Raw genomic sequence first — 19,205 nt, forward strand, 5'->3', positions numbered from 1 at the left:
ACCGGATTTTTTAAAGCTGCTAAGCAGCACTGAATATCGTTGGATAACCGCTTAAGTGCTGTTTTAGCAGCCATTTTCCTTTGAACGTTGGGCAACTTATGTTTTTCTGCTAACTTTTTGTAGCTGCTCTTTTGCTGTAGGATTTTACTGGATATTTGCTATTTAAACACAGTGTGCTGATATTTAGATTATTGACCACCCTTGAGACTCCTGACGCAGGCCCTAGTGGCCGAAGCATGATTTGTCTCAAGTCTTTTGAAGATTAAATAAATTTTGCAGCACCCTTGGTGTGGATCGTTCTTTTTGTTTTTGGTCACCTCCGCTGTTTGTTTTTTTTACTATGATTATAACTCACCCTGAACTTGGGTTTGGAACATGCAAGTAATTAAATCCAAATATTTTAGAATAAGTGTGCACATTTCCTGCAACATTATTCCTGATGCTTTCCCTAACAAAGCTGATTGTATGCTTTCCACCCCTTTAGAGAAGAATCCCCAAGCTGTCATCCCAGGGCTCTTTAGGTATGTACTCTAATGTTAGTAACAGCACTGTTTGAAAGAAATGTTTACATCTAAGATGTCTGCCCGTGATGTCTATGCACAACAGGTTCAGATCCCAGCATGATGATTTCCATTTCTGAGGTATGCAAAGCAAGTATCAGATAAACTTGTGCTCTGTATTGGCAAAATGCTTTGAACAAAATGGTTATCAAAGAACCTCAATGTTCTTATCTTTCAGTAAAACCAGCTTATAGTTTCCTTATGATAATAAGGTAAGAATGAAGGTTATCATTGGAGCTGTGTAATATTTCATACAGCAGTTCACTGGGTCATCTCCTCCACCAGTGGAAACATGAGCTATTGACTTAGACAATTGTTGCATAAAATGATAGAAGGCGCCAACATTTGATTGAGCAAGGTGAGGTCTCCTGTGATTGATTACACTGCATCATATGGTACGCACAGGAAAAATAATCCACACCCCTAATCCTTCCTATCATAATTTGATCATAAAGATGCCTTATCAGATAGGATAAAAGTCTGCTCTGAGGTTTACTATAAGGTGGCCAGATGGTGTTTCAGTTGGTCTTTGGGCCCTCTCCCAGCCATCTGGTTTTCATGAGATCCCTAATGAATATGCATGATATACATCTGCAATGCGTATTCATTAGGGATAGTATAAAGACTTAATTGGCTAGGGGAGAAAGCCTGAATGGTTTGAGCACCATTGCCATAAGGAATAGGTTTTTCCCTTCTTACAGAAATTGAAACGACACATCCTTGGATACAATGGTGCTAATATCAGGACGGGCTCGGCTCATCCCCTATGACCAAGACCTCATCTCCTGTGATTCTCTGACTATGAGAAAGTCTGCAACATCCAGCCCTTCCTGTGGAGTTCCCTAAGCCCCATAGAATCCCTTACAGGAGTTTGAGGACCAAAATGTCAGCTCTGATGGTGGTTACAGTGACAGCTGTCTTGTATCTCACTTCCTGCTTCCCACCCTGGCTCAGATTGCTTCTATGTGAATGGTGTGGTCATCTTATTCTACGAAGATCTGCTGTGTTTAAGCCCTGTTATAGAAACTGGTAATTTAATTCACATGCTGAGTTTACTTTGGCTTTATCTTTGCTTATCGAGTTGCCCCTTAAGGGTGTAGAACACTTAGGAAAAATGTAGACACCGTTTTTATTCAGTCACAATATCTTGTGTTTCTTTCCTGTAGGGAAAAGGGAAATCTGTTCTTATTCAAGCCAGCAGCAGAGACCTGTGAGTAATGTTCTTTGCTCTTCGTAGCTGTAGTAGAAAGTGGTCTTATCGTGCCCTTACGCGGGATTTTTCCTGTTCACTAAGGCCGTCTATACTGCTGCCAGAAAATGGCCAATTATCTATTTTCCAAATTAATGATCATGTGCTAATGTTGCCATTAGCGCACGGCCATTAACAAAAATTAGCACATGAGCCCTTATGCCATTTATTTTGTGGCAGGAATGGCCGACTCACTAATCCCTGAGCTAATCAGTTAGCGCACAGCAATGCTGACTTGCTGCTTAGCACAGTAACGCCCACGGTACGCCCCCAGACATCTCCCTTGACCACAAAATAAAAATTATTTTTTTAGCGCATGGGTAACGCACACATTTGAAATTTACCAGGGGCCACCTCAGCACACCCCATGGTAAGCCCTTTTAAGCTATTCTAAGCACTCATTAGTGTTTACCACAGCTTAGTACAAGGACCCCTAAACATTCTGGCTCAGTAGCTGCACGTGTGACTTGTTTTTTTGGTTTTTAGAGAAAGAAAGAGACAAAGCAAGTTCTGGAGAAACTGAAGGATCTGGACATCCTAGTTGAGATACTGAAGGATGACTTGAATCCGACAAACTTGTACCGTGAACTTCCCAACCCAGACTGCTGTTCTGAGAGCTATCCTCCAGGACAACCTGGAATAGACAACAGCAATGAACTGAAGAAAAGTCATGTAGACATAAGCCAAAGTGCTTCAACTGTACAGCCCTGTTACTCCTTTCCCAAGCTCCAAACATCATATATTCTGCCCTCCTTATCTCAGAATTTGATGAACTCAACAGACCTGTTAGCATCAAAGCTACTGGAATCCTCTTGCCTTTCTCGAATTGGCAGAACTGAAAGCTTCACCTGCCACCAGGATACAGTGACTTGTTCTTTCAGAGACTTACCTGTGCCTGCCCCAGGAAATACTCTGCACTTGTCTGTGGACACTTCCAATGCATGTAGTGAAGCTGCTCATAACCCTCTAGATCCTGTGCTAAGTTTAGATTCATCAGCACAAGGACCAACCTCTACAGTCCAAAACTCCTCTGCCCTCTCATTCTTCCAGTTCCAGCTCCAGAGGGAGGAGAGTTTTCTCAGAAAAATTCCAGTGGAAATATTAACAGCTAAAGATGACAAGGGCAATTGGTATGTGATTTTGTCAAAGAGTATGGTTTCTGCCATTCAAGTTGCTGCTTGAACTTATTGATCTGAGGCTGAGACAAGTCAGGAAGAGCTACCAGCTCATACTTACCACTCCTCTCTGAGCCCTGCACAGGGACATAGAAACTGGCTGAAAGCCAAGAAGAGGGAGAGAGAGAGTGCTAGAACTCAGGAACCCTGATGTTCAGACCCATAATCTCAGGGGTTAACAACCCTGCCCAGGAGACACATTTAACAGTCTGGTTTTTAGAATGGCCATAATGCATACTGTATTTATGACATCAATGTGCATAAATTGAATATCTGGTATATGCACATTTACTGTGGCCATTCTGAAAACCAGACTGGTTAGCTGTGCCTCTAGGATTGTTGAAGAATATTAGCCTTTTCCTCTAAGGAATAGACTGCACAAATATCAAAACCCATTTGAAAGAGAATGCATGCATTTCTGGTGCTACTTTTCTTTACTGTATATGGATTTGTTTGCGTAAATTCTAAATTATTACCAATTAATGCTCACTATTGCTTGTTAAGTGCTGCTAACAATGCTGATTAGCTTGTTAAACCAGTTAAGTTATGTGTATTGTTATAGAATCCACTTGGGTTTCGGTGCTGAACTCTAGGTGTGCTATCTGGAATCCGGGGGTTAGTGACAATTTTTTTCATGGCCCATTTTTTAGCACTATTTATAGAACTCCCCCCTAAAACACTAGTACATGTCCTTACAGACTAGTGCCTTGGGTGCTTATGCATATGTGCCAATTATAGAATTGCTCTTCAAGTATTCATCCTGCATTCCAATACAACAATGCAGTATTCTGGCACTGTATACCCTGTAGGGTAACCAGAGAGAGGGGCCGTGAGTAGATGGACACTTTGGCGACTATACTAAGCTAAGTGCTTTGGGGGCGGCCCCCCTCTGTTTGTTTTTTTGAGACAATTGTATTCATTTTTGAAGATATTAATTCTGCCAAGTAAAGAAACAATTGAGAGACATTGAATTTAGGAAATACAGCACATAGGTAGAATAGATAGTGGACACACTAAGACAGTAGAAGAAAATGCATCTATGATGGATACCATTTATATGTGGAGTTTTTTGAAGTCACATGTGATGGCACACCAAACTCTTGCCTTATAGCCGGTGGAAGTGGACTGGTGGGGCGGCGACTCTGAGACTTCTTTCTCCACATTACACTATATATTTAGATACATTTGATATATTCGTGATATCTAGGCACTACTGTCCGGGTGGGAGCACCACAAGATTTATACACAAGGAGTGTGAGCCTGTGTGGGGATCTTCACAAAGTTGTAGATTTATTGAGCTAGAGTGTACTAATATTCATTAGAAGACTGTATAGTCGTTTTACATTTCTACTGTCCTGGGGATCCATAGTCCCATGGATTTGTACTTGAGTTAATAAGAGGCGCATGAGCATGCAGTGGGATTTTGCATGAAAGTAGGAAGTATTTAGGGTATAAATGTAATGGGAAGTGTGATTAAGAGAAAGAGGAATTAAAGCTGTGAATGGAAAGAAAAGTAGCTCACTAGAACAGTACATCTACCATGTATGTTGGCATAGGATAGGTTTGTGTAGTTGTTATTGTGAAGGTTAGGCATATAGCTATTATAATAAAGTGTAAGACTTGTCTTTTTCCAGGTTGATCCACACTGCTGTCGTTCAGGGCAAGAGGGCACTGGTCTATGCCCTTGCACAAAGGTTTTCTGCACTAAATCAGATTGATGTGAAGGATGCCTTAAACCGGGTATGAAACTCCATGGGCAAACCATGTCATAAAGCTGAGACATATAAACGTGGAAAAGGTCTGTGGATTCTGCTGTTGTGATTTTTGGAGCAAGAGGTGCAGAGAAGTTTCCATCAAAGCATAAAGCAGAAGTTCCATAGCTGATTAGGTTGAAAGAAGACCAGAAGTCCATTCAGTCCAGCAGAAAATTATCTCAACTTTCTGCAGAAAAATGTGCTCCACGTTCAGGGCAAAATTAATCAACCCAGCATAAGGTTTATTGTTAGTTATCAGGTATATTTTTGCAACTTAAAGAAATTAGCCAACATGACTGGCCACCCTTGTATCATTCTTTCTTCTTCTTTGTCTTTGGCTGTAGACTGCATTGTACCTTGCTGCAGAGAGGGACCAATACTTGATGGTCCATGATCTGATCTCACTGGGTGCCAACACCAATGAAAGGGACAGTTTGGGAAAGACACCACTTCACCTTTGTGCAGAGAATGGACACGTGAGAGTTCTGAAGGTTTTTATTTTATTTATTTAAAAGTTCTTATATACTGCATTATCTCTAATTCTAGGTGCTTCACAAAAAAACAAACATGGTATTATTGTGTTCTCTTAAGCTTCATCAGCTGGTGTCATGGTTCTTCCAGTTGTCCAGATCTTGCCTCATCTGAGTAAGTGGAACCCCTGAAGAAAGCCACAATACGGTGACTGAAATGTCAGTTCCACTTACTCTGATGTGGCAAGTTACATAGTTGTATGGTTGGAAAGGCTGAAAGAAAACCAGAGGTCCATCACATCCAGCCTTCTCTTGATTGTCTTGTAGTTCTCTCTATGTGGTAGTCTAGGACGTGATCAAATCTACACTGTACATCTGTAGCAAATTCTACATAAGTACATAAGTATTGCCATACTGGGACAGACCAAAGACCCATCAAGTCCAGCATCCTGTTTCCAACAGTAGCCAATCCAGGTCACAAATACCTGGCAAGATCCCAAAAAAAGTACAAGACATTTTAAGCTGCTTATCCCAGAAATAGTGGATTTTCCCCAAGTCCAATTTAATAGTGGTCTATGAACTTTTCCTTTAGGAAGCCATCCAAACCTTTTTAAAACTCTGCTAACTGCCTTTACCACATTCTCTGGCAACGAATTCCAGAGTTTAATTACACGTTGAGTGAAGAAACATTTTCTCCGATTCATTTTAAATTTACTACTTTGTAGCTTCATTGCATGCTCCCTAGTCCTAGTATTTTTGGAAAGTGTAAACAGATGCTTCACGTCTACCTGTTCCAGTAAGTAATCCAGAAATACAAGTCATTTTCTTAATAGCCAGTAGTACCATCGTTTCTTCCCCCCCCCCCCCCCTTCTCTCTCCTTTTCTTTTTATTATTTTCTTTTTTTTATTCTTGTATCTAAAATCTTCTTTCCTTTTTCTGTAAGATGGTTCGGACCCGAGGTCAACTGGCATCTGATTCCATAAAGAGGGGGCAAGACAGCAAGCGTGAGGTGTCTAAATGTATCACAGAAAAGAGGAATGTAATGTTTACCCTGACATATAGGGCACAAACATTCTTGAAAGATGAAATGGACATCCAGTATATAATGCCTTATAGGCTTGAAAAAGAATTTTGTACAAAAGCTGACAACTTATCGGAAGCCAGTGCTGAGCTGAGAGGAGTGGTATAGCGTGATCATATTTCTTTGTTCCATATAGCAATTTAACAGTTGTATTTTCTACTAGCTGAAGTCGCTGGATAGCAGCTGAGGACAACCAACAATGAGTGAATTCCAGTAGACTAAATGATGTAATATGAAGGTGTGCAATAAGGCATTCAATCAAAAATGCCTTCTCTAATCTAATCCTTCTGAGGTCATAAAAACATTTTACTACTACCCATGTGTCCTGAGGGCCAAAAGTAAGGGATCCATCAAAGAAACCTCCCAAGGATAATAACGTATCCTAAAAAGATATCAAAGTAGAGCTTATATATGGCTCAGCAATTATTTGTAATGTCTCATTGCAGCATCACCCTCACTAACATCACATATTGCTCCAATTTGACTATTATTTGAGGGACCATTTTCAAACAGTCCACATTGGGACTTAAACTGCAGATATTTTTTTGCCTTTGGGCTATGCACCAGTTTTCAAAGTGTAAGTGCAAATGTATTTTCACTTTGAACCTTGCCTAGAATAGAATATATGAAGTACATGAAATCACTTGCATCTGCTTTTTCAATAGATAGAGCTTTGCTGAAAGTGTATGCACAGTGTACATACATACCTTTCCTTTCCTCATCCAACCTAAACATGACTCCAGGAATGCTTCCTCTCAATGTAACTAAAAATGCATGTGTGGTGGAACAATATCAGCCTTATTTTTGAAAGTGATGGGCGCTCATATTTTGACCCAAATCGGGAGATGGACGCCCATCTCGCAAAGGCGCCCAAATCGGTATAATTGAAAGCCGATTTGGGGCGTCTTCAACTGCAGTCCATCGCGGGAACGAACAAAGTTGACGGGGGCCTGTCGGAGGTGTGGTGAAGGCGGGACTGGGGTGTGTTTATCGGCCGAGGAGAGATGGGCGCCTTCGGCCAATAATAAATAAAAAGGCGTTTTTACTGCAATTTTAGGTCACTTTTTTGGACCCTTTTTTTTCATGAACAAGTCCTCAAAAAGAGCCCCAACTGCCCAGATGACCACCGGAGGGAATTGCGGATGACCTCCCCAGACTCCCCCAGTGGTCACTAACCCCTCCCACCAAAAAAAAGAACTTTAAAATCTTTTTTGCCAGCCTCTAATGTCATACCCAGCTCCATCACAGCAGTATGCAGGTCCCTGGAGCAGTTGTTAGTGGGTGCAGTGGACTTCAGGCAGGTGGACCCAGGCCCATCCCCCCTACCTCTTACACTTGTGGTGGTAAATGGGAGCCCTCCAAACTGCCCCCAAAACCCACTGTACCCACATGTAGGTGCCCCCTTCAGCCATAAGGGCTATGGTAATGGTGTAGAGTTGTGGGCAGTGGGTTGTGGGGGGGATTTGAGGGGCTCAGCACCCAAAGGAAGGGAGCTTTGGACTTGGGAGGTATTTAACTTTTTTTTTTGTTACAAGTGCCCCCTAGGGTGCCCGGTTGGGGTCCTGGCATGTGAGGGGGACCAGTGCACTACGAATCCTGGCCCCTCCCATGACCAAATGCCTTGGATTTGTTCGTTTTTGAGCTGGGCTCCTTCAGTTTCCATTATCGCTGAAAAACGAAACCACCCAGCTCAAATCCGCACAAATCCAATGCATTTGCCCGGCACAAACCGTATTATCGAAAAAAAAGATGGGCGCCCATTTTTCCAAAAATATGGTCTGTTCCGCCCCTTCATGTACCCGTTCTCGGACATAGACGCCCATGGAGATGGGCGTTCGTGTTCGATTATGCCCCTCCACGTAAACCTTTAGCTACATTGAGGGAGCGCAGTTTTCAGACAGCCAATTACTTTTCACCTGTATAAATCACTTTGTGGTCCTTTTATTAAGGTGTGCTGAAAAATGGCCTGCGGTAGTATAGGCGTGGGTTTTGGGCGCACGCGCCGATCCATTTTTTAGCGCACCTGTAAAAAAAGGCCTTTTTTAAATTTTTGCTGAAAATGGACGTGCGGCAAAACAAAAATTGGTGTGCATCCATTTTGGGTCCGAGACCTTACTGCCAGCCATTGACTTAGTGGTAAAGTCTTTCGCGTTAAATGTGCGGTAATTTCCTATGCATGTCAAGTTGAAGTTACTGCCTGATTTTCACCACGCGCCAAAAAATAAAATATATAGTGGATGCGCGTAAAAAATAAAATTACTGCACAGGCCTCACGGTAGCTGGACGGTAACTCCAAATTGATGTGCATTGGGTGCGTGTAGGAACCTACACGGCTTAGTAAAAGGGCCCCTATGAAAACTGACCTCTCCTGTTTCAGCCCTCACTGAAAAGCAAACCACTGATCATCACCAGCTGAATATCGGGCCCTTAAATTCTTTAACTGATATCATTATTGAAGATGCCAAGTAATGTCCACAATGAGAATGTCTTTTTACTTTATCTTTTGCTAACAAACTGCTGTCATTGGCAGACAGAGATGAAGGCTCTACAGGGTTAAAACTCTGTTTTAAATTACTGTTGAAAATAAGCTAAATGGACTTTGGGTTTGTTTGATCATATCCATGGCCTGTCCCAGTTCCACATAAATTATCCAAACTACCCTCTAGTTCTGATTTTTGCTTGGATTGCTTCCATGCTACTTAGCCTACCCCTAAAACAGAAGTTTCATTCCTAGTTTCTCAACTTTATTTCAGATTTTGAAGAAGAGCAAAAAAGAAGGCTTTCAAATTGAAGTTGACGCAATTGACAAGAATGGTGAGATTTTAAAACCTTAAAAGACATTTCTGTACATAAAGAAGTGCTTTATGCACAGAAAGAAATCCTTTAAAATGGAGCATCTAAAATACATGTAAACTGAGTGGAGATGTTCCCAATGGTAGGGTTAAAAATGTTTTGCATTCACATGTATTTTATAAACTAGACAAACTAGAAGGGGTGTTCCCAGGGGCAGGGTTAGAGAAAATTTTGTATTTATATGCATTTTATAATCTTAATGCAAATTAAGGGGCTCTTTTACTACAGTGCCTTGAAATCTAGGCGTAGCCCGTTTTACCATGGAATTTTCCCGTGCTGTAAGCCCAGATTTTATGCAGCATGTTTTAGGCTTTGTTAAAAAAAAAAATGCAAGTCTTGCTGATGTAGCCATTAGTGTACATGCTACCTACTGGGGTCGATGCAGGAGCACTTACAGCCTCTTAATTAGAGGCATTGAAAAGGGAGGGGCATGGGTAGGGCCAGTAATGATCCTAGGTCGGCTGCCACCCAGGGCAGATCGCCAATGCGCACCCCCGCCGGGTGCAGCATGACACCCCCTCCCCCCAGCGCAATGACACCACCACCCCCGGCGCATCAACCTCCCCCCCCCCCCCGGGTGCATTCTTAGCTGCTGGGAGCAGCCACGTGGCTCTCAGCTCCGTTGGCTCCCTGCTTCCTCTGCCCCAGAACAGGAAGTAACCTGTTCTGGGGCAGAGGGAACAGGGAACCAGCGGAGCCGACAGGTGCGCGGCTGCTCTCTGCACCCCTCCAGCGGCGTGCACCTGGTGCGGACCGCCCCCACCACCCCACCCTTGGTACGCCGCTGGGTAGGGCAAAGGCAGCTCCAACATTTATGCGCATAATCTAGAGTACTGTAAGTTAGATGTGTAAGTGTTGTATTTAGGAGCCCACTTATGCCTGCTATTGAATTGGTATAAGTGGATTCATCTAAATGCAGGCATAGAAATTGACTTATGCTAGTTTTGTATAATGAAATCTTGGCGCCAAGATGCCATTACGGAATTACCCCCTGATATTCAGTGCTATTTAGCTGGCTTTATCACATGATATAGCAGGATAGCCATGAATATTCAGTGCATTGCTGGCTAAGTTTGGCGGTCAATTCAGGCCGCCTAAACAGCAGGCCTATCTCTGGACACAATGGAATAGATTCTATATACAACACCTAAAAATCTGGCACCAAAATGAAATTAGCTTAGGTGTATTCAATAAAGTACACTTTAATTTAGTCGTACTTCATAGAATAAGCCTAAATTTCTACCCGGTTTATAGAATACGCTGAGTGGCGAGCCACGTGACTAAATTTAGTCATGGTTAATTACGCAAAGTAAAACCTGGTGTAAATCCCAACATCTAAATTAGGTGTGGAGCAGGTATATTCTATAACAACAAACATAGATTTTAGAAATGCTCATGACCCGCCCATTCCACTCGGAAATCTCAGCATGACATATAGAATCCTGGGGGTATAAACTTAATCGTCCAGTGCTGAATATTGGCTTGGCTGGTTACGTTTAAACCAACCAAAAGTAAACCAAATATTCAATGCCAGTCCCTGGAAATGGCCTAGCATTGAACATCTGACCTCACCATTCACTGCGGGAGTTGGATGGGCTGCCTTCTGTGGTCTGAATATTGGCCCCTTAGTGCTCAGTGCCCTGCATCTAGGTGCCTGACTTGGGGTGTCCATTTATGCAATTGCCCCCAAAGCCCCAGAGTCTATATAGTGTGACCGGAGTTGTATTCTGATTTGTGCATGAAACTTAATTATCTTAACAAGCCAATCAGTGCTGATAATTAGAATTTATGTGCAGAGTCTGCTAAGCGTATTCTGTAAAGGTCTGCACGTAAATTCTAAGATGCAGAACTGAAAAGGGGCCATGACCATGGGCATGGAATGGGTAGGTTGTGAATGTTTCTAAAATCTATGCGCACTGATATAGAATACATCTGCTCCGTGCCTAACTTAGTCTCCAGCATTTACACCAAGTTTTACTTGGCATAAATACCTGTGACTAAATTTAGTCTTGTGGACAGGCTCTGGGCATGTTCTATAAACTGTACCTAACTTTAGGCGGAGTTTAAAGAATATGCCTAGGTGTAGTTTTTATTTTCTTTTTGGCGCCTTATATAGAATCTGGCCCTAAATGTATATACTATTTTAATGAGGCCCATATTGCCTTAGATCTTGAAACTATTCCAATTCTCCTCCTTAAGGCTTAACTCCATTGCACTGTGCAGTTCTGGCACACAACACAGTGATAAAAAAGACTGAGAACATCACCTTCTCCAGCAATGTCCAGAAGATTCTAAGTCTGAGGAAAGCCCTTCTTCTGGAGGGGATGGGCTGCTTACTCCGGATGGGAGCCAATCCTATGGCACGGGTGAGACACGATAACACCAGGACTGTGAAAATGGTTGCAAATGTAAAACAAACATGGTGGGAATCAGCAGTGTTGCCCTTTCCCTGCCAGAGAAAGTCCACCTGAGGAACAGTGGAATCCCACAATGGACACAAGTAAACAACAGAAAAGCGGGAAATCAACCAGGCAATCCAGGGACAAATGAAACAACCTTGAAATCTCAAAAAAGTTTATTGATAGAAGACACTTTGCCAATTTGTTCAGAAGCAGAGCCACCCTGCGCCATGGTTTCCTATTAAAAGGTCTTTCTTAAAACCTTGTTCATTGTCAATAACTTTTGGTACATTTTCCATCAGATGTTTTTGCTCTCAAGATTGTATAGAAAGACTCCGGAGGCAGACCTTTAGCCAAAACATGGTGCTGTATCGAGTCTTTTATCAATACATTTTTTAAGATTTCAAGGTTGTCTCATTTGTCCCTGGATTGCCTCGTTGATTTCCCGCTGTTCTGTTGTGCCCTTTACCTGACACTCATACACCAGTTCTTTGCCAAAGTTTGCAAACTCTCTAATGCTACCACTAACAACCATTCAACCTGTAAAAATACACAGCAAGGGCCCCAGAGGGAGCTGAAAGTCCAGTGAACTCTGGAAGCTTAGATAGTTCCCTGTTCTCTATTTTAGCAATGTTTAGCACCATGTGACTGAGAATGTTGTGTTCACATGCTACAATTGCTCACCACATTGTGCTTCAGGATTTTAAGTGAGATTTTCAACTAAGTATGTTATACCATTTGTAACTTCAAGGGGTGATTGTATCTGATGACCTTAAGGTAGTCAAACAGGTAGAAAAGGTAATGGCAAAAACCAGAAGGATGCTTGGGTACATAAGGAGAGGAATGGCCAGTAAGAAACAAAAAGCGATATTGCCTCTGTATAAATCTCTGGTGAGATCTTATTTAGAATGCTGTGTACAATTCTGAAGACCACAACCTCAAAAAGATATAAACCGGATGGAGTTGGCCTAGAGGACAGCTATTAAATGGTCAGTGGTCTTTGCTATAAGCATAAAGACTTAAAGATCTGAATAGGTATACTTTGAAAGAAAGGAAGGAGATAGGAGATATGACAGATATATTTAAATACTTCCATGGCATAAATGCAAGGAGGCAGGTTTCCTTCAATTGAAAGGAAGCTCTGGAATGAGGGGACATAGGATGAAGGTGAAAAAGGATAGACTCAGGAGTAATCCAAGAAAATGCTTCTTCATGGAAAGGGTGGTGGATATCTGGAACAGCCTCCCAATGAAGGTGACTGTATCTGAGTTCATGAAAGCATAGCACAAGCACAGAGGGAAATCTAACGGAGAGGAGGGTATAGTAGAGATTAGATGATGGTATGGATGGACAGACTGGATAGACCACATGGTCTTTATCTGCCATCATTTTCTTTGTTTCTATGCATCAAAACCATGGTGTGCTAATCATATCTTGTGTGTGTTTGGGGGGGGGGGGTATACATGTATATGAGAGATAATGTAAAGCTCATGAAAATGTTGAGTTACTTTCATAAAGGTTGGAAATTGTTAAGGAGCACCTTGTAAAATGTTTTAAAAAATAGTTCAGCGATCAACTTCTCTATACCATTCAAAATGTTATGTGGAACTCTCTATAGTGTCCTAAATCTAATGTTCATTTTTCCTAGGACCCCAAATATTATAAGACTGCTTTCCAGTTTGCTGATACTGAAGGGAATACTGAATTGTTGGACTTTTTTCAAGCTCGCTGCCCTGACCTACATGGGTTTCTTAAAGAGGTAACCTTATCAGGGCATTAACATTTCCCAGTAACTTAAAAACATCTAATCATTTCCATTTCAGAAGAAATAGTTAACACAAGAGTGAACACAAAACATTTTTCATAAAAAAATATTTCAAAGGAGAATGAGACTCATTGACTATTGAAAGTTAGCCAGACAAATCTTCAAGGTTTTAAATTACCCCATTCCCCTGTATTAGCAGACATCTTGTTTTGGGAAAATCATTGACCAGTGAACTTTACCTGCATGTATGGAGGCAGTATATGAGCCATCACAGGGCTGCAGCTTCTCAGCACTAGCCAGGTAAAGTTAGGTGGATAAGTTTGATCAGAGAAAAGGCTGCCCTAGAGTTATTCGTATAAAGTTACCTGGATAACTTTAGCCAGGTATATTCATAGTAACGTGGAGGGGCATAATCGAATGGCGCCGGCAATCTATTTTGCCGGCGGCGCAACAGCTGGCCGTAACCGTATTATCGAAAATGATGGCCGGCCATCTTTTGTTTCGATAATACGGTTCGAACCAGCCAAATGCCTTGGATTTAGCTGGGTTTGAGATGGCCGCTTTTGTTTTTCAGCGATAATGGAAGCTAAAAGCAGCCATCTCAACCCTGGCTACATCCAAGGCATTTAGTCGTGGGAGGAGCCAGCATTTGTAGTGCACTGGTCCCATGACATGCCATGACATGCCAGGACACCAACCGGGCACCCTAGAGGGCACTTCTAAAAATTAAAAAACAACCCACAAATAGCCCTTATGGGTGAAGGGGGGCACCTACATGTGGGTACAGTGGGTACAGTGGGTTTTGGGGGGGTTTGGATGGCTCAACACTTAGCACCACAAGTGTAACAGGTAGGGGGGGATGGACCTAGGTCTGCCTGCCTGCCAGGTAAAAATGCACCCAGGGGGTGTCCTTTCGCTGGGGGGGAGGTGTCCTTTCGCCACCCTAGGAACGCCACTGTTATCCCCACAGTGTCATGTTGGGCAAGTAACTATTGCATATATGCAAAAATAAAGAAGTGATTTAACATGCTATGCTCTCTTTTCTGAAGGACTGTGCTGCATATGCATTGCTGGATGTAGCTGCTGAAAAAACATTTCCAGAAATACAAAAAAAAGAATCTTCTTATTTTTCTACTGACTTTTCAAGCAAATTGACTATGCTGTAGAAGGTACGTATAGTTGGGGGGGGGGGGGGGGGGAACCCAGTCGATACTCAGTTCGTAGCAGGCAGCATTTTATTTTTATACACAGTACATCATGGGCTAAATTAGACCCAGATATTCAGTGCCAGCCCTTATCTGGGTCCTGGCACTGTGGGTCTTTGCAGTTATCTAGGTACTGCTAATATTCAGTACCAGTTCCCAATAACTAACCAAGCACAGTTTAGATTGCACTTTATGTGGTCCTACTTGCCCAGTTAGTTACCCGGGCACCAGCATTGAATATCAGTGATGCCTTGTTAACTTCCGGGTCCACCCTGGCACTAATGCCCGGACTCTATATATGGTACCTGAAAATCTGTGCAGAAACCGAAGCGCATTCTGTAACAATGCGCATAACTTAATTGGTTAACTAGCTAATCAGCGCTGTTAATTGGATGTTAACAAGCAATTATCAGCACTAATTGGCATTAATTGAGATTTACGTGCACAACTCATTAAGAGGTCCGTTTACAAAGTGGCGGTAAGCCCAATGCGGGCTTATCACTCAGTAAAAGGGAAGTACCGGCCATTTCTTGAAAAAAAAAACCACCCAAAGACCTGCCTTTTACCCACTGCGGTAAACGGGGCCTTGGTACATCAAAAACACATGCCAACGCCAGGGCAGGCCCCCTTTTGCCGCAGCTTCATAAAAGGAGCCCTAAGTGTATTCTACAATTTGGTACACCTAAATTCTAAGTCACATAGCTGAAAAGGGGGCATTGCCGTTGATGGAGCATGGGCATTCCTAAAATCTATGTGCATTATTATAGAATACACCTGATCTGAACCTAATTGAGGTGTTGGGATTTACACCAAACTGACTAAACTTGTTTCACTGTGAATATACTAGGAATTCTTGCAGATCATCCCGTTCATGTTGAAATCTCCATCGTTCTACCTGTAATGGTCTCAAGTATAAATCCACTTACGCGTCCACCTTTTCCTTTATTAGCACTCAACTATGGAATGCATTACCTAAATCTGTGAAAACTATTCATGATCATCTGAACTTCAGAAAATCTCTTAAGACCAGCTTATTTGGAAAGGCTTACCCTAATGGACCCGTCTTAAATCCATAATTCCTGGAATACAACTAATTTATGGACCTGATGGGCTTTTATTACCCTTCCCTCTTTTCCCTTGTAATTACTATCCTTCCTATTCACCTTACTATAGTTCATTTGTTTGTTTACCGGATTGGCGATTGCCTTTACGGACTGATGTTAGCCTGCCAACGGGTGGGAAAATGTGGGGTATAAATGTTATAAATAAATAAATATGGAAGAAAAGACTTCCTTATTGCTTAAGCCTACAGAGATATTTTATTAGGCTGCAGTAGGGCCTACGCACATGCAGCGTGCGCCAAAATGAGACTACCGCCAGGCTAGTGCACCCCCTGGTGGTAATTTTGGATTTGGCACTTGCTTATTCTGGCAGTAGAAATGATGTTTTTATTTTCTACTGCACACGGCATTTCCGGCGGTAATCAGCAGTTGGTGTGTGCTGAACGGTTACAGCATGTGTAGCATGTGAGCCCTTACCACTAGATCAGTGGATGGCGGTAAGGGCTCAGGCCATAAATAGGTGTATGCTAGCTTTAATTTAGCGCACACCCATTTCCTGGCCCATTTTAAAAAATGCCCTTTTACCTAGACGTGGTAAAAAATGGCTCTGTGCACACCAAAAACACATGCCCAACGTACTGCAGGCTTCTTTTTTTACATGGCTTAGTAAAAGGACCCCATAGCTAATTACCATCATCACTCAAAAACCTCCCCATTCCTTCTCTTATATATTTCTTCTTTTTTATATATTTTACATTTGCAGGTATGTTTACTAAGGTGTGTTAGCGTTTCTAACGCATCTTTGAACTTAAGGTGCATTAAACACTAATGCACCTATACATTTCTATGGGTGCATTAGCGTTTAACATGCATAAACCATTTACAGGTGTTAAAAACGCTAACGCGCCCATAGTGCACCTTAGTAAACATAGGCGTTTGTGTTTTATAAATCAGATTCTCTCTGTATTCATTTAATTATATCTCCATTGATATTAGAATGGGATGACCACAGCACTATGTATCAATAAATCCCTCAACGCAATCGGTGTTCTTTTATACTCTGTGGTTATACGCGGCAGTTCCTGAAGAAGAACTGAAATGAAACGGAGCGCCTCCGTAGTGCATTGTCGATAGAGCTGACACAGTCAATTCTAAGCTAACTGAGTCATCTCTTTCTAATATCTACGGAGACATAGTTAATATATTACTGTAGCAGTGGAAATGGCGCACGCTGGGGGTGGGAACTACCACTGGGCTGTTCTGGATTGATGCACAACAACCCTTTTAGTAAAAGGACCCCTAAGGTAGGTGTTACTTTATATGAGTGTAAGCATATTTGATAAAATGTGTGCAGACCTTGCAACTATGCCCCCAGGAAGCCCACATAAAACTATCTGTGTTTGTGCCAGCGTGTATTTATACAAGTGGTATTACTAAACTAATTCTATGAATCCTACTACCCATCACATATCCAGAAGACAATGACCTTGACTATCTTTCCCACCAAACTTCCATATGCTTATCCTGTAATCCATCCCCCTCCTGTCTCTTCCACCCTTGCCCACACATCTCCTACTCCTTCACCCCTGTCCTTCTCTACCTACCCATCACTTTTGTCTATTCTGTTATACTTAACTTTTATTTTCTTTATCAATATCCTGTAATCCCTATTACTATGTAATAGCATTGAAACTGCTTTGAGTGGGAAAGCGCGGGGTACAAATGTAATAATAATAATAATATTAGCAAATGATGGCACATAAAGACCTGAACAGTCCATCCAGTCTCAAGGTTGCCAGAGCTGCAGGTTGCACTCCTTCATGGTTAAACACTGGCATCACAAACTTGTACACATGAATATACCCACACAATTTTATAACACATTTTACTCAGGTAAAACATGCTTTCCACATGGGAAATGTTTTATAAGATTACCACTATACATGCTCTGTCTAGTTTGAGGGGTCCTTGGGCCTTTAAATCCCAAAGAAGTCATTAACTGTCAAAAGAAAAGCACATTTATCCAGGAAAAAGTTGTAGCTTACAAGAATGGGAGAATAGAAGAGTTGGTCACATCTGTATTCAGAAGAGGAAAAACAAGTGTTTGTGGAACCTTATAAAATAAATTGTAGCCCTGGTTCTGATTGAGCAGAAAGTGGAAAGGAGCGTGTTAAACCTGACCAGTTTTAAACAACATAAATTGTTAAATTAAACTGTGTAGGTTATGATACAATCAACAAAGTAATCTGGATAGTGATGACACATTCATAAGGCTAATAAGTTTGTACAGGTGGAATCTTTTGAACTTACCAAGGTCCTTTCCTACAAGTTAAGCTATTGACCTTTGTGATGAATGTTTCCATTTTCTGCAACCAGATCCCAAGGAGAATCACTAAGACCACCTTCTTTGGGACTTCATGAGAGCTTGTAACTGAGACGTTATCTCCAAAAGGTATGAAGGAACTGCCAGATAACACTGCAAGCAGCCTCAGCATCTTCTGCGCCTGAGTAACCCATTCAGTCTGCAGAATGGACTTTGTTAACCTTTGTCTTTGGAGACTTGCATGGCAGGGACACAGAAATTCTATGACATTATGTGATATTCTGGGAGTTTCATGTGAGCAGTAGTGCAAATGTTATGATATTTACAGCGTGCTAACGGTAAATTTTACCTTGGTATTGAAAATTTGTGTGGCCTTTCTCACAGCCGATAATTCTTGCTTCTAAGCTCCAAGGAGAAAAGACCTTGGGCTTCAAGTACAGTAGAAGGGTCTTATTCTTGTTTCTTGAGTTAACTTATTAAGCTTACTCAAGGGCAGCTCCATGAATGAACTCACCTATTCCATGGTTCTAAGATTGGTACCAAACATCGGGGTCCTTTTTACTAAGCTGCAGTAAGCACTAACGTGTGCTTACTGCAGTAGTTTTGTGTTTGGCAAGCGCTACCTATGTACTTTAAAATAAAAAATATATTTTAGAGCTGGGGGTGGAGAGTAGGTGTGCCTGACACTGATTGGCTAGTATAACTGCATTGCTGTGTACTGACCGATTAGCATGTGGTTACCGCAGGAGCTCTTACCGCATAGTAAATAGGTATCGGTAAGAGCTCCTGCACTAATGGCCATATGCTAATTGGGAAATTAGTGCATGGCCATTAATTGAAGAAATAGAAAATGTGGCCACTTTACAGCCATGCTAAAAGTGGCCTCAGTGCATGGGAAAGCCATGGGCAGCTGATACCACAGGCCACTTTTTAACACAGCATAGTAAAAGGGCCACATTGAGAGCTAATTTACGGAGATATCTTCCACCCTACATATTGAAACCTGAGCCAAACTGAGCTGATGGTTGATATTAAATTCATGACAAATGCAAGAGTGAGATGACCAAAAAGTCCAGTGTGCAGCCAAGAATATCTTCAAAAGAAGAAATGTATTATCAATAGCTCACATAAAATACATGGGAATGTACATAACTGATTGAGGGACTCAACACGGGCCGTGTTTCGGCTATACTGCCTACATCAGGAGTAAAAAAAATAACTGTATAAAAAAACAAGCTTAAAACTAGAGACACATACATAAAAACTAACCTAGCTTAAAAATATAGGGCTAGATTCAAAATATGGCACC

General features: G+C 41.8%; 1 protein-coding gene across 1 annotated transcript in view; it reads left to right on the forward strand.

Annotated features, from left to right (window-relative positions):
• Positions 1-18,693, forward strand: part of LOC115481537 — a 30,084-nt gene extending 11,391 nt beyond the window's left edge. The window contains exons 3-12 of the mRNA XM_030220750.1: positions 485-521; positions 1,727-1,770; positions 2,296-2,939; positions 4,619-4,724; positions 5,083-5,229; positions 9,044-9,104; positions 11,343-11,509; positions 13,191-13,301; positions 14,357-14,476; positions 17,950-18,693. Of these exons, the coding sequence (XP_030076610.1) occupies positions 485-521; positions 1,727-1,770; positions 2,296-2,939; positions 4,619-4,724; positions 5,083-5,229; positions 9,044-9,104; positions 11,343-11,509; positions 13,191-13,301; positions 14,357-14,473 (1,434 nt within the window). The 3' untranslated portion in view covers positions 14,474-14,476; positions 17,950-18,693. The remainder of the gene's footprint in view (positions 1-484; positions 522-1,726; positions 1,771-2,295; positions 2,940-4,618; positions 4,725-5,082; positions 5,230-9,043; positions 9,105-11,342; positions 11,510-13,190; positions 13,302-14,356; positions 14,477-17,949) is intronic.
• Positions 18,694-19,205: the final 512 nt, after the last annotated feature.

This window comes from Microcaecilia unicolor, chromosome 12 (assembly GCF_901765095.1).
Source record: "Microcaecilia unicolor chromosome 12, aMicUni1.1, whole genome shotgun sequence".
Lineage (NCBI taxonomy): Eukaryota > Metazoa > Chordata > Amphibia > Gymnophiona > Siphonopidae > Microcaecilia > Microcaecilia unicolor.